At 39.4% G+C, this 14,187-nt stretch overlaps 1 protein-coding gene across 4 annotated transcripts in view; it reads left to right on the forward strand.

Annotated features, from left to right (window-relative positions):
* SLC39A10 (solute carrier family 39 member 10) overlaps positions 1-14,187 on the forward strand; it is a 52,937-nt gene that overhangs the window by 17,326 nt on the left and 21,424 nt on the right. For all 4 annotated transcript variants that reach the window (XM_037398547.1, XM_037398546.1, XM_037398548.1 and 1 more), the window contains exon 2: positions 12,601-13,668. In XM_037398547.1, coding sequence (XP_037254444.1) covers positions 12,610-13,668 — 1,059 coding nt within the window. In that variant the 5' untranslated portion in view covers positions 12,601-12,609. The remainder of the gene's footprint in view (positions 1-12,600; positions 13,669-14,187) is intronic.

The following is a 14,187-nucleotide window of genomic DNA, read 5'->3' on the forward strand; positions in this document are numbered from 1 at the left end:
AACGTACAAAGGAGGTTTTATGCAAGATTGCTGGGTTTGCATAAAATTATAAATATAGTCAACAGGGACTTTCTGTGTGTAGGTTGTAAACGCTTTAGAGAGAGTTTCCAATCACAGCTCCTAATGAAGACTACTCTTAATAAAACATGAATTGCAGATAGGTGCTGTCATGCAGTTTGCATATAGAGACAGGTATCTCAGGATTGCCTGACTTGTACCACATTCATAAACTGATCCTTGTGCATTTTTATTACAGCTGCAATTTATTACTGCAGTGTGATGATTATTAATGGGCAGAAGTAATACCTTGAGTTCTGAAGGATAACTAAATTCAATTTGATTTACAGCTGGTGATTGAATATCTATAAATAGTTCCTCTTTTAACCAGGCCAATTGCTGTTAATGATGTGCAGCGTACTTGGCTTGGAGTATCAAAGCAAACCCACATGTAATCTCCAAGGTAGTCTCCTCAAATAGGCATTACTCAGTGTGATTCTTGATGTGGGGTTTTGGTTTTTTTGAGTAATATTTATATCTTTGTTAATGTTGATTTGCATTTTAGGTAGGACTGAGTAGCACTGCATCCCAGGGTGACTGGTTCTAAGGTTGTTACTGACAGTAATCACATGTCATTTGTACAACTGAAAGATGAGTTTAGTTCACCTTGCAAAATAACTAATCACACCACAACTGAGTGTTTCCTATGAGGGGGAACAGTGAGCAGGTACGCATCTGAAGTCTCACCAAGTAAGGATTTCCACTGTAGGCACTACTTCATTCCTATCATATACAGAGCAGTCCAGAAGAGCTTCTTTACCGTCAAGTGGAATATTGTACTCTCTGTTTGAACCGATGAATTACATCATTTGCCAAGGCTCGATGCAATTTCTGTAATCCATTCCTGTAAAGAAAGACCTCTTTTCCTTGGGGCTCCACTACCTTGAGAAGTACTGTCACTCCGTGATATGCAAACCATATAATTTAAGCCATATTTATTTTCTAGTTCTGTTTGTAGAACACAGGAGCATTTTATTGCTGACCTGAATGTCTGTCTATAGAAGACAGTACCTCAGCCTAAAAGTACACTTCTAAATTGTACTAGCTTACATTAAAGTTTAAGAAATAAGCTACTTGGCTGCTGCCCGAATAATGGGGTAGGCTTGCGCTGCTACATTTTTATCCTGAAAATAAAATAAACGAAATACTCCCATTTATTTAATGTCTGATATGATAGGTAAACAGGATAAGGACAGACCTTCAGTCATTTCTGTCCAGAAGGGTGCATTGAGGCACTTGCCTAGCAGAGGCATTTTATTGTATTAACCGTGCTTCAATTGTCCAGTTGCTCTTAAGACTTATACAATCTATTCAATAAATATACAGTGGTTGCAGCAGCATGTATATACAAAATTTAGCTTTATATTGTAATGTGCCCATAGCTAATTTCTTGATGCTTGTAATATATTCTAGACTTCTGTTTTGTTTGCATGTTGTCAAAGAAAAACAGCTTAAATTTCCTCCCGTGCTCTAACTTTATTTTTTAAACAGTTACTGTCTTTGTGCTACAGGTAAGCGATTTGAGTTTTGTGAAGTGTGTAGTCTTAAGTTTACGCATCTGCATCTTGCAGAGTAATGTACAGAGTCCCAGCAGAACTTCATTTTTAGTGGCTCTGGGCAAAAATCCTCATGCTGGCTCATGCTAATTATGTATGTTCAATAGTAGGGAGAGGAATGTGAGGGGTTTATGCTGACTCTTAATAAGAATGCAGCCACTATAGCAAATTATTATTACTCACTTCTGTTTTCTTTGTGTCAAACTTTATGGTTCAAATTAATTGCAGTAAACAGTTATGCTAGGCAATGTAAGAATACTTTCACTGTCTTTGAAGACCATGCTTTGTCTTCTGTTCCCCATAGAAACTGCTGTTCTGTCAGTAATAAGGGGCTGCCTTGGTCTAATGAAACAGTGTATTATTATGGTACCTTTTTAGCCTTTGACACGTAGGAACACCTCTCATAGTTTAATTGCAGTATAGTTTAAGCCAAGAACATCTTAAAAATATATAAGTTTAATATTTTAATGTTTTGTGGTTGGTTTTTTTTTTGTTAATTGGACTATGGACAAATTAAAATGGTGTTTTGGAATAAGGCAATGTACCATTCTGGAATTCTTAAAATACTAGTAAAATTGAAAAAGCCAAATTGTCACTAGGGAAAATTCTGAGAGTTTCTACAGATAAATTCATTTACTGGAATCCTCTCGTACTGTAGCTTCAGTACATTTTATAGATAAAACATTCTCCCAAGTGAAACCTTGAGAGGAGTACATTGTTCTTCAAATAAGAGGAATGTATTTTAAGTATGAAAAAATAAATTTTTTGCTGAATTTTTGCCCATGTACTTACCAGATGTCACTACTGAAAAAAGTGAAATACTGAGATGACATGTCATGTGCTCTGCTGTTTTTATTCTGTGCATGCAGGTATGGTTTGCTTTGGTTTTACTTTCTTTGACAATAAGCCAAGTGAGATCCTTACCATTTCTACCTCACAGTCCTACTACCAGAAAATCACTTTTTAAACATTACATTTACATTCTGAAAGTTAAAGCTGAATACTAGAAAGTACATCAATCAGGAATTTATAAATAGTTAACTTGGCTTCAGACAGGAAAATCTTTTTTAGTATTTTTTCTTATTTGTTGTTCTTTGCTTTCAGGATAAAGCTGTTTTGGCCAAAGATAAGACACATAGGTAGTCTCACCAGATTTCTGAAAAAGGTTTTTCAACCTTTATTATTCAGGCATCAGATGATGAGATTTCTCCTTATATTGAAAAATTCTCTGATCAGGGACTGTGGTATAGCATGAGCTAGATCTGAATGCCAAATACAGGTTTGAATGCCAAATACCCAACCTATTTATTGAATATTTATTGAAGTATTTCAACTCCTTAACATGGCGATGAGGTGGCCTGCTAGGAGACAGCATGTTATTCTAGTGACGAGGTACCATTTGATTGTGAAGAGGATCAGAGGATTCGCAAGAAATTGTTGCGCATCTAGAAGTGAGAAGAGTAAAGCCTCAGAGTCTCTGAACACCACACAGATGTTCAGGTGTCTTCAGCTGTGGTTAACTGGAATCAAAAGTGTTCTCGGGATTAAACTCTCATACTGTTTATGTTTAATGATATTTTAAACTGAGCTATTTAAGATGTTAAAATAAGTTTGGAAGTGTAGATGGACTGTAACTGTCTTGATTCTTAACTGGTTCTTCCAGTAGGCTTTAATTTTGCCGAGGTGTATCAGTTTGATAGATCTCTGTCAGATACGCTGGTGGTTTAAGCTGTCTTCTACCACAAGGTTGTTTTGTAGTCGGTTAATTAGTTGAACCTGTAATTTGAAATACAGTAGTTTTAATTGGCTTGATTTTGTAGGAAAGATGTGCAGCCATGATCACATAATGCATTTACTATGGACAGCTTTAGTATGATTGCAGTGAAGTATTTTGGAATATGACTGATGTGCTGAGCAGACTCTGGAAGGGGCTGATGTACTACTGTCAGGTGCAGTAGCAAAAGGAAGAGAGGGATGGAGGGAGGATATTTTTACAGAAAATGTTGACTCCACTATATATGGAATAATACAGCATTTACTACAGAAACTCAGGTTAACATTAACTCTTAAATACTTCTGAAGTTGAACCTGTGAAATAATGGTCACAACTGACTATTGACCCTTTGATTTTAGAGGTAGAGTCTAGTTTTCATTTGGTTCCAGCTATCAGTGGCAGAGAGCATAAAACATCTTCCTCAGATAAATTTGATAACCTGTAATTTCAGTGCTAGACTGCCAAACCATTTCCGTTTGTCAAAGAGAAAACTCTGGATTAGTCAGGATGGTCGTCTTCTTTCAACAAACTGGAATTGTTTTGGGATACACATAGTGATCACTTGTGTTAAAGGTTGAAGACAGCAAGTTGCACCGTTTTTGTAATTTTTTTTAACTGTTTCTTGTACCATAGTATGACAGTAGAAACCATTCTAAGTTTAAATATTGGAGAACTCGTAAGAAATTGGTTCACTTGCTTATTAACTGAAATTGACACATTTGACGTAATTGGGAGGATATATTGAAGTTCCTGATCAAAAGAGATCTTTCTTTACAGAAATGGGTTATAGAAATTAGAGAGCCTTGAGAAGTAATGGAATCACATAGAATGAAGAAAGCCCCAATAGCAAGGGAAAACAATAATCAATAATGAGGAAAGATGTCGGTGATCCAAGGAGTGATGTGGGAAACATTAATGTCACTAGTGACTCTGCTGAGACAGATGGTGACCACAACAGCATGGAACCAAATCAGCCCTTGGTCCAGAAAATCATTATATTTCAAATTACAGTGAAAGGAAGAAGCCATGGTGACTGATGCTCAAGGATAGGGGGGCATCCATACTTCGGGAGAGGTACTAGAAGTATGTGCCGAATTATAGGTGCTGTAAAAGCCAGGATTTTATATTAGATCAAATCATAAAGCTACACAGCATAGTCTAGGTTAGATATATCGAATTGTAACATGGCTTTAGCCAAACTGGTAACAGTCTCGCTTTCCATAGTATCTGTCCTTGCTTGCCTGGGTTGCTGTTAGAATACGTGTGCACTTGCGCAGTGGTGGACACAGGGAGATACATATGCATAATGGTATTTTTAAGATTGTAAGATTTTTAGCCCATCAGTATTTTTAATTTGATTGGCTAGGATGACATCTCTACTTGCATTTTAGATTAAGGCTCTAAGGATTGTGCTTCCTTTCCCCTTTTCTCTCTCTAATCTTGCAGTAAGAGTAATACTGGGTATTAAATACTACATTTTCATTCATTTGCCTCAAAGTTGTGTCCCTTCAAAGTTGCTTTAATGCCTTGTTAAGAAAGATCAGTAGTTCATGGTGAGTGATTTTTGAAGCCAACCAGTATTTGCATCAGTTTGAGTGGTTGCCTCGATCATCACACAGACCTGTTTTAACAATATCTATGGCTAAAATAAGCAAGAGCCAGGCAGTGTCGTGACTTCTGTTGAGGTCTTACTTGGAATGTGATGGAAGTTACACATTTTGGTTCAGTGGGGCTTTTCCTTGGTGGATCTGCCTGTTGTAATATTTAGGACCATTTTATGTTGCGCATCAGACTGGTTAAGCTGAATCTGCTGAGATGTCTTTACAAACACCTTTGTCTCCCACAATTACCGAACAGAGACGGCTTTGGGAGCCCACTAATGCAGGATGTGAGTGGTTTCAGAGGCTGCCTGTTGTCTCCCAAATTTCCTTTAGGAAAAGAAGGCTGTGTTCTTGCATAAGAATCGTAGTAGTTCTCTGGGTTTGTACTCTGACAGAATGAGTTTGCTAAGAATTATTTGAATGGCATGTTGATAGAGGGCCTTTATAAAAGTCTGTGACAGTCATTCATTAATTAAATCTCCTATTTAAAAATACAGATTTGAATTAATGAATTATCAAATAAGAAATTTGCAAATTCTGCATTCTAGAAATGGACTTTAATAATTTTAATCATAAACCACCAGGCACTAATTTGGCACATCACAGGTAAAAAAACCAAACAACACATGCCCTGGTCCCACTTTTCAATGGACTTTTTACACTTGATAGCTTTGATAATCTTTTTCTGAATTGAGAGAAGTCATCAGCTTAAGAGTAGACATGTGTGATTCCTTTTCTGAATTGTAGCTGTGATAGAGGGATTTTTATTGTAATAGTGTAGGAATTAAACACATACCAAAGAGATGCCTTTAATGCCTTTTTAACATACCGCAAGTATTTTAACATACCACTAGGATGAAATATGTGTAGCAGTTTGCAGTATTTTTTATTCTTTCTATAACAACTGGTTGTAACATTTGATAGCAAACGTTACTGTATTCTGTACTGTGGGGGGAGTTGGAGAAGCTGTTGTCAAATGGCTTTCAATAGGAAATTTATCCACTGCTGTTTTTTTCAGTGTTATTTGAATACATTTTGAGGTGGCCAGTTGTTTTATTTGTGCTATTGCCAAAATACTCTGTTAGGCTGCAGATCAGCCTAGTCTGTAAGCTGGTGTTGGTGTTGCCACCAAAAGCAAGGATGCTTTTGGACTGGGGTGTTTGTGCAGCTGCACAATGAACCAGATAGGAAAAGTAATCTGTCTTGAAAATAATCTTTGTTTCTTTTTCTAGGCTATTTTTCAGCAGAATCTAGTTGTACAGCTGCATAGTGAACAGATCAGCAAACAAATGTGCTGGTATACAAAATGGGTCTGTGGGAATGGGAAGGAATGAAAGTGGCAGTGGGGGAGGGCAGAACCGCAGCTTTAAGTACAGCAGCAGCATCTTAAAATATTTGTTGAACTTCAGCCTTAGTTCAACCAAAAACATTTGCTTACTTTCAGTGGAAAAATAAAATCTTAAAATGCAGGTGTAACTGGTTCTTCCTTTCAGGTATTTCATTCTTACAAGCACTGGTATCTTAATAGGACCTAGTTAAACAGCACAATATTGGCACAAAAGCAAACCAGCTCCATTATCAATTTTGTGCATTAATAGATGTTCTATGGTCTACATACGGTTTATATATGAAGAACTGAAAATTAATTCCTGTTAACCAGAACTAAGACTTGCAGAACTTCCAACTGTTTTGATATTTTTACATTCTTCTGAGCTCTGAGAAGGAGTCTGTACTCAGCAACTTAAGTTGCTGAATATAGCTTATTTAATATATAAGTAACTGGCGTGCCTTTTAAAGAAGGCTGTCCAGGGTTTTTTACGTTCAAAATAAAATCAGTGCCCCTTTCTGGATAACTGAGCGAGTAGATTGCTACTTTAGGATCATTTTCTAGTATGCTTGGGATTTGGCACTTTAAGTACTTCACATTTCAGATTTTTTAAAAAATTCCATGGGGTGTTCAGTTATGCATAAATGCCTTCTGTACTATTTAAGTCTTATCTGGTATTAACTTAGCAGATATGGCTTGGATCAGTTAGTTAATGGTCTGTTCTTACAACGAGCCCCTCCTACTGGGCTGTAGATTTTCAAATGAATGAGTTTTACTTAAATCCACAAACCTGGGTTTCATTGAAATTGAAGAGGGAGGAAAATACAGGAGATGGGTGAGAACTAAAGTTAGAAATTGTTAATTGTAACTTTCTAGATCTGCAGCATGTTTGCCTATTTGTACGTCCAGAAGCTGATGTCAGCTTAAGTCTGGTAAAACAAAAAGAGACTATTATTTAATGAAATGTTTTTATGGCTTTCTTAAAGTGCCTTCCAGTAACAGCAGTATTTTAAATATCACAGTAATTTTTAAAAAATAATTTATCATAATAATGTGGGCTAGGTTAGTAGGACTTGATATTCTGGCATTTGTTAGAAACTTGAAATTTAGGAAATAAAGGGCTTGGATTTTCAGATTCTAGGCTTTTTTTTAACTGAATATTAGTATGAAATACTGCAGAGTTGCTGGAGTGGAAGTGGTGGGGGGCTGCAGGTATCTCTCCTGTGTTTATGTTGGAATAAATACCTGCAATATAAGAAAGAATTCAGATTTTCAGGAATTGTAGTAAAAACTGTCTTTATGTAGTCAGTAGTTTTATTTCAAAGACTATTTCTCTTAAAAAGAAACAGAACCATTTCTTACAGAGCTGTTACTCTGAGCAGCTCTTTACAGAGAGGGCAGTATCTTGGGTTGGTGAGAACATTGCTTTTGCTTTATTTTTAACACCTTTAGTCTTTCTCAGTTGTGTGTTACCTTAGCTGAAGCATGTGTTGGGTGGTGGTGTGACAGTTCTGGTTGCCCATGAAGTCTTGCTGAGGCGCTTTACTGCTGGCATTCAAGCTGAGTAACTGCTGAGAGGAGTCTTAAGACATTTTTTTAAAGTTCTCGTCTGCAGGTAGGGAAGGGGGGGGGGAAGCAGAACATTCTTCAGAGAAAGTAAGGAAAGGAAGTTGAACAAAAAGGGAGAGAAACGAAAATGACTCAGGAGGGAGCATGGGAAGGGGGGAAGTCCAGTGCACTTCTGTTACAAGTATTTCAGGTTATTAAAATTGCTGGGAGCAGACGGGGGGGGGGGGGGGGGGGCGGTTGGGGGGTGGAGGAAAGTTGGGCATTTAAAACATCCTAGTCAGCGTTGTGTGCCAACAGAAAATGCTATAGTATGTGGCTTGCAGGTGCTAAAATGAGAGATGTGACTTTCGGTTGGGTTCAGGCTCTGAATGACCACATTATTTGAACCCAAGTTTGTTGTTTTAAGGAAAGCCTAACTCTTGAACTAGTTTTCTAGTCTCAGTGAAGCAGCTGGCGATTACGATCATATCCCAGAAATCAGTTCCGGTGGTTCAAAAATTCCAAAGTCGCGTTCAGTGCCAGTGCCATGTGCATACTGCAGGCTTTACATGAAGTCTTTTCGAAAACGAAGGGCTACAGAAGAGGCACGGCTGAAACAGTTGGCACTGCGGGGAAGCGTCGCGGAGCCAAGGCAAAGGACCCACAAACCAAGCAGCCGCCACCCCCGTCCCCCGGGGCGCACGCCGCTGGTGGGCGGGCGCTGGGCTGGCGCGGCCGGGGGCCACTTCCCAGCGCCGGGCCCGGGCGCTGCCCCGCGGCTGCCGCCGCTTCCCCAGCGCTGCACGGGGCCGCGGGCGCCGCAGGAGGGAGGGCAGCGAGGCAAAGGCTGGCAGCAGCCATCGGCAGAAGCGGCGTAGCCTTGTCCGCGGGCTGCCCGTCCGCACTTGCGGCGGGATTTGGGAGCCATGCCCTGTTGTTGAGGCCAGGCACGCACAGCGCTGCGCCGCTGACGTGGGCGGAGCTGGGGCGGCAGCTTTCCCGTGTTGTACACGTGCGAAAGCTGCCCGAGAGATGACAGCTCTTTACGGTTGCCTAGAGAATTAACAAAGCTTGCTTAAAAAGAAACAAATAAATAATCTGTTCTCTTAGGAGTTCTTTGAGATTTTTTACGATGAGTGCATTTGTTTTGTAAGCATCTTTATTCTGTAGCAAAAATTACAACAGCAGGTACAGAAGATGACATAATAGATGATTTAAAATATTGTGCTAGGGTTATTACTGTTTTAATTGAAAACAGTGAGACATCTAATTGATTTTGAAATTGGTCTGATAATGCTTAGCTCATGTTTTTCAGCAATGAATCATGATCATAGGTTACAAATGGTTTTAACCACTAGGGCATGGAGAAAAGGTACCGTTCAAAGCTGAATGCCACAATTAGAGATGCATGACTAAAGTTTCAAAGTAATGTATTAGTAGTATTGTATGAGACAGTCACATGAAAAAGATCACGAGGTTGTGAAAAGGATTATGATCATGCTTGAGTCATGAATTTCCTGGTGGAGATATTTCAGTCCGGGTTGTGCTTGTTTAAATGGGAATGATTTGACTTCACTTGCTCTGGTTATGTTACCACTATGTGGCAAAAGGGGAGGAAAGGTGTCTTACCTGCAGAAGTAGTACCCTTTGAGTAACTGGATTTTACTTAAACTTCAGATGCTGTTTTCAGTACTGAGATGCTGAAGTTAAGATACTGAACAGTTTGCTAGAGCATTACAGTATACCATGTGTACTTACCTGCTGCTGCTGGCCTCTGTGCAAGCGTATGGAAGTTCATCTTTCCCCCAGGGCTTTCACCTGTCTTGCATGTACCTTAACTGCTTATTCCAGATCCTGAACCTGCTCTTCACATTAAGTAACATTCAACATTGTAAATCCTCGGTTGATGAAAATCAGCATGTTCCTATAGAAATGCGGAGCTCTATTGATCTGCCACCAGCCACATTCCTGATCCGGTACCTTTCCTTACTGCCAGAATGTTTCTGCCCTCTGGGATGATGTAAGTCACAGAGCCCAGGTTCTCAGCCTGTGTGAGGGAGAGCATATGTTCTTCATTTAAAGGTTATGGCATGCGTTCCCAGACAGTATACGGTCTAGGGGCTGGCTCAGTCCAGTGACTCTCAGATAAAGATTTGCAACCTGTTTCTTTTTGCTCCATCAATAACAACTCTGTACTTACCTGTTACATCTAAGGAGAACGGAAAAAGGTTCTGGAAGGTGCTTTGAGATGCTTTTAATGTTTCGGTACTAATCCCAGTGATGTATTCAAAAGAACATTAAGGATGCCTTAAACAGAGTCTGTGAGGGAGAAAGACTATATGAAAGTAAGACCTCAGGAAATTCTGGGGATGAACTCAAAAGTACTAAATTACTTGAAAACGTTTGTCAGACCTTAAATCAGTAACTGGAATGTGGGTGATTGAACTGGAGGCAAACTGGGGTCATTCCAGACCGGTGATTGAACAGCTGTGAATAAAAGTAAAGCAGCAGTATACAATGATTACCCATTAACCTATCTGATGTCCCTGGCATCTACTCTTGATACAGATGCTTCATTTGATAGATATTCTTCCGATCTTATGTTTGTAACTGGGTCAGTATTGCAAAAGAGAGTTTACTTTTTTTTTTCTTTAATCTTGCAAGCATTTGAAACTCCAGTGAAAAGTGAATTTTCATCTTTTGTATTTGTAGAGGTTAACAGGAAAGCCTTCTTCACCAGTCTTCTCTGTTAACTCATTTGTTGGCTGTATAAAGTCATTAAAAGGTAGCCCTTTTTTTCCCTCTGATTCCTTGTCTCTGTCAACCTGCTGCAAGTATAGGAGCTTCCAAGAGATTTATTTTTTGTGTGTGCAATAATGTGGTTGCAAGTGCTTAAGCACAAAACATCAAGGTAATGGTTTATGAAACGTAAAAGGACTTCAAATGTTTGAGGTTTGCTGCAAAGCACCTTCCTGACTGATTTCATGAAGCATGTTTTAGTTAGCAGCTGGGGTGGGCCTGAGAAGGGTAACTACACTTCCCCTTTGCTGTCTGAAAGTCTGTAGCACTTTAGGGTGCGTTGGCCAGGTCACCCATGCCTGTAACGTAGGGTCGGTCACAGCTGTAGTCAAGGTGCACATAAGGAACTAAAGCTGCTTTCGGTGTAGAAGGAGCTGGAAGCATACTCACCTGTTTTCCTGGTCCCTTACATCCTTGCATTTGCTGCAGTGTTTTGGTAGCATCTGAGTGTACGGAAAGCAGGGTGGCTGCAGCTCCTGTCCTCTCAGCTCTCCTTTCCTTCTCGGTCATATTCTAAATTTAACGAGTTACGTGTAAAAAGCCCTACTTCTGCACTTGTTTCCTTTATCTACTTTAGTTAACTCTCTTGAACTGTTCAAAATAAAGTAATTCAACTGTTCAGATCGATGGGGATGTTCCGTGCTGCCTTCTTTTAGGTGTCTGCTCCCTTGCCGATAGGAGGGCTTGATGATCTACTGCATCTATCTAGCAGAGCAGTTGTAAATGGTACGTGTTTTATTTGGCTTGGTACCAGGCAGAGCAATTTAAGTGTTGCTAGAAACCCCTGGGAGCGTTTAAAGGATTTAAAGGATTCTTCCCCCCCAAAAAAAAAACCCATGTATTTTAGAGGTTGTTCTCTACCCAATATAAGTCTCTAGCAAATACAAGTCATAAAGTACAGCTCTTGGCTTATCTTCAGCTTTTTAGTTTTATAACATTTTTTACATAAACCTGGAAATTCTTTTTCTTAGAAGCTTCTTTTATAACAATTATTTCAGTTTTATGAAATTTTTTTGCTAGCAGATGTAAACAAAATAAACCTGTCAAGTTTTGTAAAATAATGAATTGTTTTCAACTCTGAACACAAGACTTCTGCCATGTCCTCGTCGTTACCTGATGTTGAATAGTAAGGTTCTTACGTTTAATACTAAATTGAAAGCCACATTGTCTAGATGATACAAATTCTGAAAATCAGTACTAGCTAATTTGAGCTAGACTGTCAGCATGAACAGTATTTTTGAGTTGCATAAACAGACGTTTTCTGTATATCCTTATTTTTAAATTAACATCCATGTAGATCTTTGAAATCAGTAACTCAATGGAAGTGAAAGTACTAAAAAAATACTAAAATACGAACATTTAAGCAATACATTGAAGTTGTTTAATGGCAACTTATTTTATAATCGCTAATTATTAATGAAAATAGGGAATTGTGTGTGTGTTTAGTGGAGGTATTTTAGCAGCATATAAGAGAACAAATGATGTGTGGGTTTTCAACTTATTATCAGCCTGTCATCCCCATAAATAAGAAAATACAGAACTGTTGGTTTTAAATAATTTTTATTCTTTTATAACCTGTGTTTTAACAAGATTTCCAATCTTACAGGTTATCATAAGCATAGGTGCCTCTGAAAATACACACAAAAAATTATATGACTGACTGTAAGAGCTGATCTTTTTCTTGTAACTGGCTCGTAAGTATGCTGTGTAAGAGTGCATCTCTGAAACACATGGAGCCTATCTTACTGTTGGATAAGAAAAGTACATAAGCACAATTTCTGCAGTAAAAATCCTACAATTGTCATTCTGTTAATACCAGTATCTAAACAGATTTGCAAGTCATTCAGTTGGTACCAATGAGTACCAGACTGATACTGGTGTAGTACAAATGTTGAGATTGCTTTTACGCCTAAGTGCTTCCCCTTGTGTTTCTTGTAGGAAACAGAGATGAAGGTACACATGCACACAAAATTTTGCATCATTTGTTTGCTGACATTTGTCTTTCATCAGTGCAATCATTGCCATGAAGGTGGACATGACCATGGTCCTAAAGAGGAACGTGTACACTACCATAATGACTATCAGATCTCAAATGCATCCTACTTCCAGAATGGAGGAACAGAATCTGTGCCGAGTAAATTTTCAACGTTGGAAGCTGAAAATGAACAGAAATACTACATTGAAAAGATTTTTGAGCGTTATGGTGAAAATGGAAGATTATCTTTTTTTGGCCTGGAAAGACTGTTAATTAGCCTTGGTTTAGGAGAGGTAAAGGTAGTGATGATCAGTCATGACGATATTGGCCATGATCATGTTTCTCACTTATATGCTTTAGAAGTACAGGAGGGAAAGCATTCTCACTCTCATAACCATCCTCATAGCCACGCAGATTCGGAAAACCAAACCGTGGTTGGTATGGCTGCAAAGAGAAACCGTAAATGTGACCCTGAGAGAGACGCAGTAGTGTCATCAGTAAAAGATGATGGCAAACACATGCACGACCAGAGCCGCCATCACCATCACCACCACCCTCGTCTACATCATCATGACCATAATGGTACACATCATTCTCGTAACGATTCAGTTGGTCATAGCGAACATGGAGAACAGAACCATGAACCTTCAACAGAGACAAACACAACTCAGGATCAGCCAGAAAGAAAACAACGGAAACAGAAGAAGAAGCAAAAGAAGATCAGTGAGCCTTCAGGAGATGCTACCCGGGATTATGCCCCAGATCATGATTCAGGTGATCAGTATGAGCACAATCGTGTTCATAAACATGATCATGTACATGATGCATCTCACTTGCATGTGCACCATCATGAACACAGCAGTGATCGTTCTAGTCATGGACATCAAGATTCCAGTTTAGGTAATGAGGATGGACACCACCATACCAGCAAGCGAGAGGCACCTCATAAGCAGATTAGTGTCAGAAAACATACTCTTTCTTCAGCGCATAGTCACAAGGATCGCAATGAAGACGAACATGATCATGAAGAGGTGAGTGTGAAATGGAGAACCGGTAAGTCGGCTTCCGCTGTGCTAGGGAGCAGTTGAAGGTGCACACTCACAAGTAGCACGGCAGCACCTCCGCGGCCGCTGCGTAATACGAGTAGTGGAGTGCGAGCACTGGAGGTCCCTGCCCCCCTTGTGTGCTTACTGTGGGGGTTTTCGTTTCTGTTGGCTTCTCACCCATCTTTTCTCAGCAATCGATCTTCTAGCCTATTTATCTGTATAAAGGAGATCCTTAAAGCTTTCTGAGATACCCTGCTACAGGTGGGGGGTCTCCCTTCCCAGTAGTCATGAATACTTCCCAGACAGACACCTACCTTTTCTGGACTTCTTTCTGAATCTAAGATCGTTAACATTCTTGGAAACTGCACAGACTCTTTCCAAAGAGAAGCACCTGCATCTTTTCAACATGCTTCTAATTTCTTTGTCCTAAGAGATCATGAAGCAAGGTAGATGTAGCACTGTACTTGGCGTAAGCTCTTCCATTTCTCCCTTCAGCATCTGTTG

The sequence above is a fragment of the Falco rusticolus genome, chromosome 8, assembly GCF_015220075.1.
Source record: "Falco rusticolus isolate bFalRus1 chromosome 8, bFalRus1.pri, whole genome shotgun sequence".
Lineage (NCBI taxonomy): Eukaryota > Metazoa > Chordata > Aves > Falconiformes > Falconidae > Falco > Falco rusticolus.